Below are 14,042 nucleotides of genomic sequence, written 5' to 3'. Positions count from 1 at the left end.
TGAAAATTGTTTATTACAGTGTTACGTGGTGTGTAAATAAAAAATATATGTAGTTAGTTTTGTTGGCAATAAAGTGCCAGAGAGAATGAGCTTTTTAAGCCATAACCCATGGAGTTAATCTATTACAGCCAAAGGTGAATTGCACTTGATGGCTCGCCCTGTACAGTAACGTGCGGCTTGATGAAGTAGTATTGAATATCACTGCAGTCTTTGAAATGGCTGAAATATTTTAGAGAAAGGAGCACAAAAACATTAAGGATTTCTAAAGCATTCTGATCCTCCCCCCACCCCCAATACCAACAGAAAAGCCTTGTTTTAGGGAAGCTTTCTCCTCTTGGTTAATAATGTGAAGGAAGTGATTACAGGGATGGGAAGTGAACAGAATGACCATTTCAAGCAAGATACTCCTATGTCCAGTTCTATCTCCTCAATCACAGAGAGCCAGTGTTAATTTCTAACACATGTACTTCTAATCTGCTTGCCAAGAACAGACGCGTGCAAACGCTTAACCCTTTCACTGCCACAGTGCCCTGCTGACTTACATGGCAGGGAAGGAGTTAAAGATCCCCTAACTCTTGGGTACTTACTATGAGCATTCATTTCTTTGCCACGTGTCGTCAATGTATTGTGGGACTAGGTGCAGTTTTGTGCTGAAAGGACACCCTGCTGCATGCATTGTATGAGGGTGGCAATCACAGTCGGCTGTCCTCTTAGACACACACCCACCTTTTAGCCCCTGGTTCCTGCGTGTTTGAATGCCCACTAAACATGAGGGAGGTTCTCTATAGGTCAGGATCTCTTTAACTGGATCAACAGCAAATTATTTATAGATGGCTCTAATGCATGCGCTTTTCAGGCTGCAAAATGCCTCTTCCTCAGGTGGGCAGAAGGGATGCATTAGGTTAAGTTGGTATGATTATATGTCGCGATTGCTGCTGCAGGGCATTATAATGTAAACTCTTTCAGGGTTGCAGAGGCCACCAAAGCATTAGGAACTCTCCAGCACTGAATTCTAGCATTGCGATCCTATTTACCGAAATATATAACGTGTGTGTGTGTGTGTGTGTGTGTGTGTGTTTGTGTACGCGCATATGTGTGCATATATGTATGTATGTATGTATCTATGTATCTATGTATGTGTGTGTGTGTGTAGACATAAATAATTTCCAGAACATATGTTGTATTCCTCTTAACTTTATAACTTTCTTACTATAACCCACTGTTTTTCAAGGGTTCCTAGCAGGTCTTGGGTTCCCCGGGCATCCCTAAAGGGTTCCCTGCAATTTTCTGATCATTTGAAAACTGTATCAAATACAGAAGAATTTACAATACATCTCATCACAGAGTTGCTATTAGAGAGGGTTGGGGCGTTCCTCAAAATTTTACTTAGGTGTCCTTAACCAAACAAAAGATTGGAAACCACAGCTAACCATATAGTTCACTTTAAAATATAGTGAATACAATATATGACTTCATCCCAAAAACTAACATTTATCTTGATTGTAAGCCAACAATTTTTGGTTATACTAAAGTACGACCAAGAATTGGAGGTAATTTAAGATAGACAGCAGATCTGATTATTATTGCTGCTGGAAGAGATCTATTTACTAGTTGGATCAGATCACCACCACCTTCTATTGCACAAGGTGAGCATTCTCCTTCAACTTCTGTCACTGGAAAGATTGGATTGCACTACAGAGAGAGGAATTAGAGGGGGTGCATCTCGACTCAAATGGAAGCCTTGTTTGTATTCACTCCCTTCAAAAGAAATGCAAGGTTAGAGAATCTCTCCTTTTAAACATACTAAATAGTTTCTTGAGTCTCAGCTTACAAGACAATGGTAACTTCTATATGTCATTTGTTTTGTATTAAGAAAAGGGGATGTGTACTCCGCAATCCACTGATAGTAAGTGTTGTAACGTAATTGATATGCAAGAAATTCCAAGTCTTATTGGTGCTTAAAAAAAAACAAAAAACAACTCTGGTCGCCCCATAACTCTGGATTTGTTTTGCTCTTCGTTTTTTCTTTATCACGGTTTTAAAAAAAAATATGGGGAAAACTTGTCAATAAGAACACTTAAAAAAAAATAGTTCACATTAGGTGGATGGGAGATGAATGTAAAACCAGTCTTCCCCGATTTGGTGACATCCCCTCTCCTGATGAAGTGACCTATATTAAACACAAAGATATGTTTCACTGCATAGCATTGACTTTTTGGTTATGGATACAGTGGTACGGATAAGTGTTGGTGAGGAAACAAGTGTGAGAAGGGATTTTCGCTAAATGTTTGTGAGTGAATGCAGCTTTCTGCATATAAGACTTAATCAGGTCTACATAATGGCCGAACATATTAAAGCAGCATTCCACGCTGCTTGTTTTTTTTAAATACCTGTATCAGAGGGTCTCCCTGAGCTTGTCCATGGCCCCCCAATTCCCCTGCTCCATTTAAGAGCAGAGTATATGCCAGCTGGACTGAAAATAGGAGTGCGGTCAGTGCTACGGCCCATTGGCCAATAGAAAAGCTGCAGCATCATTGGTCACCCTGCTGCCAAGCTTGTAATTCAGCGGCCCTACATATAGGTCGCTACAAATATTTCTGGAACCGAGGGGTCCCCAGATGTGGAAGGACCCAGTATGAGCTCCGGTTCAGGTAAGATCCATTTAGGGAGGATTGCTGCTGTAAATACTTATATGCTCTTTTCTTTTTTTTCCTCCCAGCAATATCTCAGCAGATGACATGCTGTACACAGAGACTGATCTGGAGGAAAGCATGGACAAAATAGAGACCATCAACTTCCACGAGGTGAAGGAGGTGGCAGGAATCAAGTTCTGGTGTTACCACGCCGGACACGTCTTGGGAGCGGCCATGTTTATGATCGAGATAGCTGGCGTGAAGGTATGTGCAAGGGAGTGACATCACGGTTTATTCTCAAATGCGCAGTCGCGGAAATTCCCGGTTTAAGGACACTCACTTTAAGTACACTCGCGAGTAAAGACATATCGCCCAATAGGCAAATGGCAGATCGCGCATGAGCCTGTCAGCACGTCCTGAACAGCAATACTGGCTCCCTACCTGTACCGAAGCTGTGCACAAGCGGGGAGACTATAGAGCCTGTTACAAATGCGTTATTTACATCAGTTATGCACGTATATGACGATTACAGTACATGCATCGATAAGTGGGGGAAAAAAGGTAGTGCTTCACTTTAAGTACATTTTCGCTTTACATACATGCTGCGGTCCCATTGCGTACGTTAATGCGGGGTATGCCTGTATAAAGCAAAGAAATCCCTGTAATGGGCACTGATCTCCCAAATACCAGATATGGATCGTGAGTCACTTGGAACTTAACATTTATTAATAAGGTAAAATAATATTTCTAGCGATTCCGGTTCAGTGATTATTTCGTATAACTAGGGTAAAAAGGCGGCGGAAATGAAAGGTTATGGGGGGGGATAAGGAAATCAACTATTTTGTTTCTCAGATCCTTAATGAAGTAGCCGTATAGTAGCATGCTGCCACAAATGTTAGCTTGCAGGCTTAATTGGCCAATTATCTACAAAGGTAGAAATGGTTACATCCAATCCATGTTATTGTAGCCACAAATAGTCATGGGAAAAATAGGATGGCTACTTTGATATTCGGTTGGCAGATACTTAGTCACAATAAGTAAATACGGGCCTCCACTTAAGGGAACTCCACACTACTATACAGTACGTTTGGGAACAACGCAAATTAAATACAATTATTTTGTTACAGTGGAGACAGAGAAGAAAAGCCAGAGTTATAATAATACATGGTTGCATTAAATGAACAAAGGTTACACATTCATGTTACAGATATTTCATGGGACAGTTAGAGAGATTATTATGGGCATAAGTAACATTTACAGACACAATTCAAATTGTGTTAGAAGAGGTAGGATAACATTTTGGGTCCAAGGGGAGGCTGCAATCCTTTAGTGTTTGAAATGCGCTGCCGGAATAATACAGACACCCGATAGCTTACTATAGAGCTGATGCTTATTCTGCTCAATTAGCATTTGTAGGGTTAAGTTCTCTGTGAGAACGCATGTTAAAAGGAGCTGGTATTCGAAGTGTCTGGTGCTTATTTAAGTGACCCCTGAATAATTCCAGTTTTCCCCCTTGGTATGGCAGCTAGCCAATACATAGGGTCTGATAGGAAGCTGTAATCCTTTATTATTTATCAGATAAGCTGCAAGAATCACACAGGCGCACACCTGGTGGTTTCACACACTCTATCGATATTGTTTACAGACCTTTTGGCAGCAAAGGGGGTTCAGTGTATACTGTCTCTGCACTTTTTTAGGCAAATTGAGAGCTGCTGTATGTGACTTATTAATAAGCGGTTTGTAGGATGAAAAAGCGACGGGTGTCATATTGAGTATGAAACACTGCTAAAGAGAAATGCAGTCAGCAGTCAAAATAGCATGGAGATTTCCGTTGATACATTAGTAAATTCACAGCTATGATATGGGACTGACTACTGTAGGTACCAGTATGTATGTATGTCTTTATTCATATAGCGCCATTAATGTATATAGAGCTTCACAGCAGTAATACACGTGACAATCATATAAATAACAAATAATATAAACAACAGAACATGGGAATAAGTGCTTCAGATATAAAAGTAACATTTAGGAAAAGGAGCCCCTTCTCCGAAGAGCTTACAATCTAATTGGTTGAAATAGAAAAACAAGCGCAAATAATATCACAAATAAATAAAAAGTGACACAGATGATATACTATCCTTAATGAGTGCAGCTCCTGACGTAGAATTCAAACCAAATTCAATCAGCAAACGAAGGAGAAACAGGTGCGCAAATCACATGAGGACATGAAAAAGAAATTGAAAACACAAAATAGTGCAATATTGTCTACTCCAACAAAATAGCTTCAATGCTGGAAGTTCTATAAAATTTGCACTCACGTGTTTAATGTGAAATGAAAGCGTTGTGGTTGTTCAAAGTTACCAACTTATATCTCCAGACAGGTACTCCAGATCCATATAAAGGGGGGGAAATCCATAAAAAAAAGGGGAAAGCAAAATAGTATAATACCGTTTTTTAATTTTTAAAAACACAAAGTATTTCACTTACATAAGTGCCTTTGTTTGAGAGCTTTCAGACCACCCTGGGTCATAAGGTCAGACAAGATATTCACAGCTACAGCATCTGTTCCACAGCCGTCACAGCAGGTACTGGGCTGATTAAAGTTGTCCTCCACTCTTGATGTCATCAACAAGGGCTCTTTAGTGATCACTGATATCACCCAACGCGTGTTTCCACTGCAAAGTCTTCATCAGGGGATGATCACTAAAGAGCCCTTGTTGATGACATCAAGAGTGGAGGACAACTTTAATCAGCCCAGTACCTGCTGTGATGGCCATGGAGCGGATGCTGTAGCTGTGAATATCTTGTCTGAGAGCATTCAGACCACCCTGGGTCATAGGGTCAAACAAAGGCACTTATGTAAGTGACATACTTTGTGTTTTTAAAAATGAAAAACGGTATTATACTATTTTGCTTTCCCCTTTTTTTATGGATTTCCCCCCTTTATATGGATCTGGAGTACCTGTCTGGAGATATACATTGGTAACTTTGAACAACCACAACGCTTTCATTTCACATTAAACGCGTGTGTTCAAATTTTATAGAACTTCCAGCATTGAAGCTATTTTGTTGGAATAGACAATATTGCACTATTTTGTGTTTTCAATTTCTTTTTCATGTCCTAATCTAATTGGTTGGTAGGATGAACGTACAGATACAGTAGGAGGGCGTTCTGGTAAGTGCGTCTGCAGGGGGCCAAGGTTTATGCATGAGGTGTTAATTTTCAGCCACTGAGCTACTCACATGCTTCGTTAAGCTGGTATGTTTAAGGTGGGTCTTAAAAGTGGATAGAGAGGGTGCTAGTCGGTTATTGAGGGGAAGGGCATTCCAGAGGTGTGAGGCAGTCAGTAAGAAAGGTTTAAGGCGGGAGAGAGCTTTAGATACAAAAGGGGTAGAGAGAAGACATCCTTGAGCAGAAAGCAAGAGTCGGGATGGTGCATAGCGAGAAATTAGGGCTGAAATGTAAAGAGGAGCAGAAGCGTGTAAAGCTTTAAAAGAGAGGAGGAGAATTGAGTGTGTGATAAGGGAAGCCAGCAGAGGGATTTCAGCAGGGGAGATGCTGAGACAGATTTCGGAAACAGAGTGATTCTGGCAGCAGCATTTAGGATAAATTGTAGGGGAGACAGGTGGGAGGCAGGAAAGCAGGACAGCAGGAGGTTACAGTAGTCGAGACGGGAGAGAATGAGTCTGTGTCAGTTTTTGCAGACGAGCAACAGAGGAAAGGGTGTATCTTGGTAATATACCAGAGGAAAAAAACGACAGGTTTTGGCTACCTTTTGAATGTGAGAGAGGAGTCGAGTGTGACCTAGGCAGCGTGCTTGGGCTACTGGGTGAATGATCGTACTTCCAACAGTAATGTGGAAGGAGGTAGTGGGGCCAGGTTTGGGAGGAAGTATGAGGAGCTTTGTTTTTGCCATGTTAAGTTTGTCGCCAGAGGGCCATCCAGGATGATATAGCGCTGAGAGCCATTCAGCAACTTTAGTCTGTACAGCAGGTGTAAGGTATGGGGTAGAAAAGTAAATTTGCGTGTCATCAGCATAGAGGTGATATTTGAACCCAAAAGATGTTGTTGGGTCACCTAGAGAGAGTGTGAAAAGAGAAGAGGTCCCAGGAAAGAGCCCTGAGGTACCCCCACAGAGAGATCGTTAGAGGAGGAGGTGTTGGCAAAAGAGACACTGAAAGTATGATGGGAGAGGTAAGAGGAGATCCATGATAGAGCTTTGTTACGAATACTGAAAAAGACACAGAGCGCACCAAGGGTTAAGGATAATGTATTAAACAATTGGTATAATAAAATGTAAAAACTTACACATCATATTAAAAATGTCCAGTAGCGGCCAGTACAAGAATGGTGGATCCAGTGGGATGGGTAGGCGCAGGAGGTATTGCCTGATGTTTGCAGTTCAGTCCCGCGCGCTGGGGCTGTCTTGCCCGGCAAGGCTCAGATCTTACTTCCGGGTTGCGGCTGTCGCAGGACCCGTATGGAGCTGCCCTCCGATCGCCTGTGTACTTCACGTCCCACTCGAGCAGGTGAAACCAGCTCAAAGGTTCGTATGAAGCTGGGACTTGTACAACCAAACGTCTGGGCACCAACAAGTACTGTATATACTCCGCAACGCGTTTCACACTATTCAGTGCTTCATCAACCCGCCTGATGAAGCACTGAATAGTGTGAAACGCGTTGGAGTATATATAGTACTTGTTGGTGCCCAGACGTTTGGTTGCACAAGTCCCAGCTTCATACGAACCTTTGAGCTGGTTTCACCTGCTCGAGTGGGACGTGAAGTACACAGGCGATCGGAGGGCAGCTCCATACGGGTCCTGCGACAGCCGCAACCCGGAAGTAAGATCTGAGCCTTGCCGGGCAAGACAGCCCCAGCGCGCGGGACTGAACTGCAAACATCAGGCAATACCTCCTGCGCCTACCCATCCCCCTGGATCCACCATTCTTGTACTGGCCGCTACTGGACATTTTTAATATGATGTGTAAGTTTTTACATTTTATTATACCAATTGTTTAATACATTATCCTTAACCCTTGGTGCGCTTCTGTGTCTTTTTCAATATCTTCTGACGTTGGAGTCTTCCTACGGAAGTTAGAAGTGGAGGAGGTGTGCCTCCACATCACAGTAGCAGCAAGAGGGGAGAGTTGATCTACTTCAAGATCCCTTCTAGGAAGCATGAGCGCGGATTGACTTTCCTGCCTTTGTTACGAATACCAAGAGTATGGAGAATGTGAAGAAGAGGGTGATCCACAGTATTAAATGCTGCAGAGAGATCGAGTAATATGAGCTGAGTGTAATGACCTCTGTCTTTGGCAGCATGGAGGTCATTAGTTATTTTAGTGAGGGCTGTTTCAGTGGAGCAAGCTGTGTGGAAGCCATTAACCCTAAATGTCACAGCATAACTTAACTACAAGTATACTTTTGTATACCTTGAATAACAATATCTCCATTAGTTGGACAAACTCTTAAGCCGGGATTTGCTAAGCACCGATGCAGGCTATTCCTCTGCCATCCGGCATTAAGTGCCGTTGACGTGGCAATTGCAGCGGAATCAGGGCTTGATACTTGGTAAAGTGCCTAGTAAATTTCAACCTTGGCGTGTAAATCTGCTATATGATCATGTGAATGAGTCATGAGCACGTGTGATTTTCTCTTCTAATCCCTCTTTCTTGCTTCTGCTTTGCAGATCCTTTATACTGGCGATTTCTCCAGACAGGAGGACAGACACTTGATGGCAGCAGAGATACCGAACATTAAACCAGATATTCTTATCATTGTAATTATCACGTTACTATCTGTACTGTACTTTGATGTGGGACAGTGCTGCACTTTGGTTACTGTAGCTGGAATGCAGCAGAAAAACCTGTACAATCTGATAAGAAAAGTATCAGAAACATGGAGTGTTTTTGTTTTCCCCCACAGTAAAATGCCTTTAGTTGTAAAGCAATACAGTATAGTATTTATCAGTTCAGTAATAATGTAATCATTTTTCCTTATATAATGCTGTCCCTGTAAACAGAGTTGGGCATATTTTTTTTTCTCAGACATAATCCCTCACCTGACAGTCAATAATCCTATTGGATTTTTGTTACCGGAGGTACAAAAGGGACCTCTCCAAGGTCAAAGGTGGCTGACATTGTTAATCAGACAGGTGACACTGCAAATGGGTCACTCCTATTGGTAGGAGTTAGGTCTTGTCCGTATTAAGCTGAAAGTCCAAATGTGTGCATTTGATACACAAATCTAATCCTGTCTCCTGTAAATTGTACACTTTGAACAATCTAAGAGCTGTTGTAACCTCTCGACTGCCAAAGGGGGCTGCAGTGCTTGGCTTCTAGCAGGCAAGGGGTAACAGTAGAATAGAGACCTATTCCGTGTCTAACAATATCTTAACCCAGCGGTGTGCAAACTGGGGGTCGGGAGATTTTTGTAGGGGATGCACGGTGCTGGCAGAGGCTCCACGCTCTTCACCTTTAAATTAAAAACCGGGGGATCGCGTGAGGCCTCTGCAACCTGTTACTTGCCAAGATTCAGGTGGCTGCTGACATGTTGTCGCCATTGCAACGCGGAGTCATTTGACGCAGGGAACGGAGGTAAGGGTGGCGCGAGCACTGAGGGCAGCAGGTGGGGGTGGGGGGCGCGCGCACCTGCAAAAGTTTGTGCACCCCTGTCTTAACCCAAACATCTATTGACGTTGCCTTGCTGAGTGGCGCACTCTGGTCTCGTAGTCTAATTGCTTATAACTTTTATCTAGCCTTCTCACTGATAGGTTAGTACTTGAAACTCGTGCTATACCCGTGCTATTCTTGTTCTTTTATTGCCTCTTTGCTCTATATAGTGGAGGAAATACAGAGGACACAGTATAACATTGGTAGTGTAGGTACGCGCTGAAAGGGACTATACCTTGACATGTTTTGGCCCAAAAATTGAACTAAATGTCCCATACTTATGAAAAGAACACATATAGAAATGAACGGAATAATTGGTCAGGCTGGATGTGCATTGGGGCTTCTTTGCTTACGGCTGTATATATTTGAGGTCACTTTCCCAGTAGCGCTCCAGTTTTCACAAGTATGTATGTACAGTATGTGTCTGTGTGTGCTTATACATATAAAGATATATAATACTGTGGGTCTGGGTATTCAGATCACTAAGATTGTGTATGTTTAATTGTAGGTTAGTACTTGCCCCTCCTGTATGTTGCGGTATTATGAGTATATGTTTTGCCTTCTGTGCATTTTTATTTCCTCCACACCATTTCTACAAAAGTGTTTTATTTAAACCTGTCATTGTTTTTATTTTCCCGAACAGGAATCTACATACGGTACCCACATACATGAAAAGCGAGAGGAGAGGGAGGCCCGTTTCTGTAACACCGTACACGACATCGTCAACCGGGGAGGGAGAGGCCTGATCCCTGTGTTTGCTCTTGGGCGAGCACAGGAGCTCCTCCTGATTTTGGGTAAGCTGCACTACGGATCTCTTATCCCAAGCGATGCAACAGGAACTTCAGTTACTTAACCCAGGGGGGCGCAAACTTTTTTCCCTGCGCCCCCCTGCCGGCTGTCCCCTCACTCCCGCGCCCCCCCCAACCCCAATTTACCCTCGCACCGGCGTAATGACGTCACGTTGCCATAGCAACGTGACGTCACATGACCTCGCGGCGTCATTTTGACGGCGCGTTGCCATGGCGATGCCGGGAGGAAGCCGCCGGAGCCACGGGTAAGTATGGTTTACAGAGGCCCTGCAGCTCCCCCGGCACTTAATTTAAGTGCCTTCGGGAAGCGCGCGGGGCCTCTGTAAACCCCGCGCCCCCCGTCGGCAGTCTCGCGCCCCCCCTGGGGGTCGCGCCCCACAGATTGCGCACCGCTGACTTAACCCACCCCACTAACCTTTACATACGTACAACTTTGGTTCACTACATTAACATACTGCTGCACTATCCTGTAATTAGTGACATTTAATCTCCTAACCCCTTGAGTGCCCCCTTGGCGTAACAGCTACTGGCCTAAAAATTACTCTGGTGCTGCTTTGTGTAACCGTTATGTCAGGATGGGGACATCTCCCACAACATTGAAAGGTTACAGAGGGGGGGGGGGGGGTAGAATTTTGCTGTATATTTTCAGGTCTGAATTTAAAGGAGAAATCGGTCTATAGCTTCCACATTGTAGGGGGTCCCTCCCCTCCTTGTGGATTATTGCCAAATTAGCCGTTGAGATTGAAGAAGGGATCTCCGCCCCTTCCAAGAAGGAGTTAAACATCTCGAGGATAAACGGGGGACAGCACCGCTCCGAACCTTTTATAATACAGGTTGGAGGAGCCACCCGGGCCTGGTGTTGTATTGGTTTTAAGCTGTTTTATTACTCCTGCAAATTCTTCCTGGGAGATTTTTTTGTTTAATGTTTGAGAGTCTTCTTCGATGAGCTTTGGAAGGTTGCATTTTGTAAGGTAATTAGTTATTGCCTCGGATCCTGTATGTCCTCCCTGGTTTCATGTTGGTCATTTTTACATTAACATTTTCCCCTTATTTTGAAACCATATTCAGGTTGCAACCGCACATTGCTATAGCCTTTTCAAAGCAGCAAGGGGAGACGTTTCAACAAAATGCATTGTATTCAGTATTGGTTTAAACCTAGTCTGCAGAATAAACACAACCAGAGCAGGACTACCCCCATGTTACCACAGGTGTCAGGGTGGCGATGCTTTCTGAGTCATGCTTTGTTTTGACTCCTCTTCTAGATGAGTACTGGCAAAATCACCCAGAGCTCCACGATATCCCCATATACTACGCCTCATCTCTGGCCAAGAAATGCATGGCCGTGTACCAGACCTATGTGAACGCCATGAACGACAAGATCCGCAAGCAGATCAACATCAACAACCCCTTTGTGTTCAAACACATCAGCAACCTTAAGGTCAGTGTGATGGGCGGGAGACGTGGTTATAATAGAAATGAATCCTGTGAGTGATCTCTCTCATCTAGGGCCTGAAAATATGAGTTGTCTGGATGTAATATTGCATAGTTACTGAAGTTAAACACACAAGAGTCACGATAAATGCAACTTGGGATGCCCCAACTCTATGGGAACAGGAGCAACAAACAGGAATAGTAGTGGGTGCTGCAAGCAGTAAAAACCTAGTCAGGGACTTCAGTAACTATATCTAGAACAGAAGGGAAGCTGAGCACGCCACAAGAAATGCAATAATTTATAAAAAGTTCATTTAATTGACTGATTACAGTCACAAACCATCCGATGTTTCGGTGTACAAACACCTTCAGGGTGTGAACTTTTTATAAATGATTGCATTTCTTTTGGTGTGCTCAGCTTCCCTTCTGTTCTACATATAGTTACTGAAGTGACATGAGAAAAGAGCAGTGCATCAATCTGTTTTAATGCTATTTTGGGACCCATCACCTATTCTCATATAAAGACATGAACTAAGCAAAAAGGAAATGTATTGCAGTGGTTATTTTCTTACACTAGACAAAATGAAGTTCTATATTGTGTTTAATAGGGGCCGTTCAGACGGAGTTTGGGTAGCCATATTCCATTGTTAAAGCTGTAAAAATATTACCACAAAGATTCAGTACGCCAAATGCGTTTATTAAGCATTCAGGTGCACACTCTGATGTAGACAGCTTAGGCATAAGCTGTCTGACAGAAAATACAGTATACAGCATATTTATACCCTAATACAGTACTAAAGATCACGCCTCTTTTATGGGGTGACTTGTACTTCATAGAAAATAACAAAGCATTATATGAAAAACAAATGAATATGAAAATCAGCTAAAAATCTTATGCAAGCTCAGTAACCTTTCCCCTACATACGCTGGGGCCTGCTATGTTTGTGCAATCTTTAAGGTGGGGTGTATGTGAAAAATGGTTTCTACTCGGATCTCACTCAAATGTGAGAAATGGTTTCTACTGTGATCTCACCTAATGGCGCCTGGTAGTAACTCACGGTTACATGCGTCTTTCCTGTGCAGCTGGCCAAAGCTGGTATCAACAATAATTACTGAGAGCAAAACATCTTTTAACCCGAGCTGCTATACTTTCATGCAGCTTTCATGCAGACAGAAGACAAAATGGATGACACAGACCGGGACAAGAACAGACAAAATGGTTGCTGACAAACAAAATGGCTGCTTAGATCCCAGTACTGTTTACTTGAGACCCCTATGTCACTTTCTCACCATACTACATTGCAAAGTAATGAGTGCAGAAGTTGTGACGTATGCACTGGGGAGCAACGCCAAATAAAGGTTTAACTTGTTCTGATGAAGTGGTGTATGGGTTCCTAGGATACAGCACTGAGCTGAAACTCTGCAAACGGGTTACATTCTCTGAGGTATCAATTCATCTGTGACTTTCATACAAAATGTTCTCTTTTGTCACGACCAAGTGCTGGGTTTTTGAAGTATCTTACTCTGGTTTCAGAGCATGGATCATTTTGATGACATCGGCCCCAGTGTGGTCATGGCCTCCCCTGGAATGATGCAGAGCGGCCTGTCCAGGGAGCTGTTTGAGAGCTGGTGCACCGACAAGAGGAATGGAGTCATCATAGCCGGCTACTGCGTGGAAGGGACACTGGCCAAGGTGAGTCCATGGAGGTAGTGCAGACTTGCTAATTAATCTTCAGCAGTTCCAGCAAGCGCAGGTTTCTCCAGCACACAATACAAATTACACCTAATGTACCACAAAGTAGTTCCCTGTCATTTCCCAGAATCCCTGGCTGCAGTGGAAGCATTCCATGCTAAGAGATAATGGGGAAAGGCAGGGTTGTGGACCTGTTTTTATTTGTTCTACACTCATACTGTAACCCATGAACAGCAATCACTTACAGTAACAATTATAAATTGCATTTCAGTCACATAGTGGTACATTCTGAACCTTTGACTGTAGAGCAATAAAGTTTTAAAAAAGTATAAATGTATAATATTGAAAATGTAGAAACTACCATATTTTTATGGAACTGAAGTTGCTGAAGGTTTAGTAGTAAAGGAGACCACAGAATATCTAGTTGCACTTGATGGTGGCAATGCCATTATACCAGGGACAATATGCCAGAAGGTTTTGATTGCTGCTGGCAGTGTTGGACCAGCACAAATCTCTGTGTTACCTGTGTGCTGAGGATGGCTACTCCTTTCACAGCACATCATGTCAGAGCCTGAGGAGATCACCACCATGTCTGGCCAGAAGCTTCCCCTCAAGATGTCTGTGGACTATATTTCATTCTCCGCACATACAGATTACCAGCAAACCAGCGAGTTTATACGGGCTCTGAAACCTCCCCATGTGGTGAGTTACTGGTCATTTATCACCGTATGTCCTATATCGGCGGTCATTGGATAAAATAATACTTTAATTTTGCGGTTAGGATTTTGTTTGCATGGCAG

General features: G+C 43.1%; 1 protein-coding gene across 1 annotated transcript in view; it reads left to right on the top strand.

Moving 5' to 3' along the window:
- CPSF3 (cleavage and polyadenylation specific factor 3) overlaps positions 1–14,042 on the top strand; it is a 41,649-nt gene that overhangs the window by 5,060 nt on the left and 22,547 nt on the right. Inside the window, exons 5-10 of the mRNA XM_075598328.1 lie at positions 2,720–2,897; positions 8,328–8,417; positions 9,953–10,103; positions 11,381–11,556; positions 13,084–13,242; positions 13,798–13,944. Coding sequence (XP_075454443.1) covers positions 2,720–2,897; positions 8,328–8,417; positions 9,953–10,103; positions 11,381–11,556; positions 13,084–13,242; positions 13,798–13,944 — 901 coding nt within the window. The remainder of the gene's footprint in view (positions 1–2,719; positions 2,898–8,327; positions 8,418–9,952; positions 10,104–11,380; positions 11,557–13,083; positions 13,243–13,797; positions 13,945–14,042) is intronic.

Source organism: Ascaphus truei, chromosome 4 (genome assembly GCF_040206685.1).
Source record: "Ascaphus truei isolate aAscTru1 chromosome 4, aAscTru1.hap1, whole genome shotgun sequence".
NCBI classification, from domain to species: Eukaryota; Metazoa; Chordata; class Amphibia; order Anura; family Ascaphidae; genus Ascaphus; species Ascaphus truei.
This window is presented reverse-complemented; position numbering and strand designations above follow the sequence as displayed.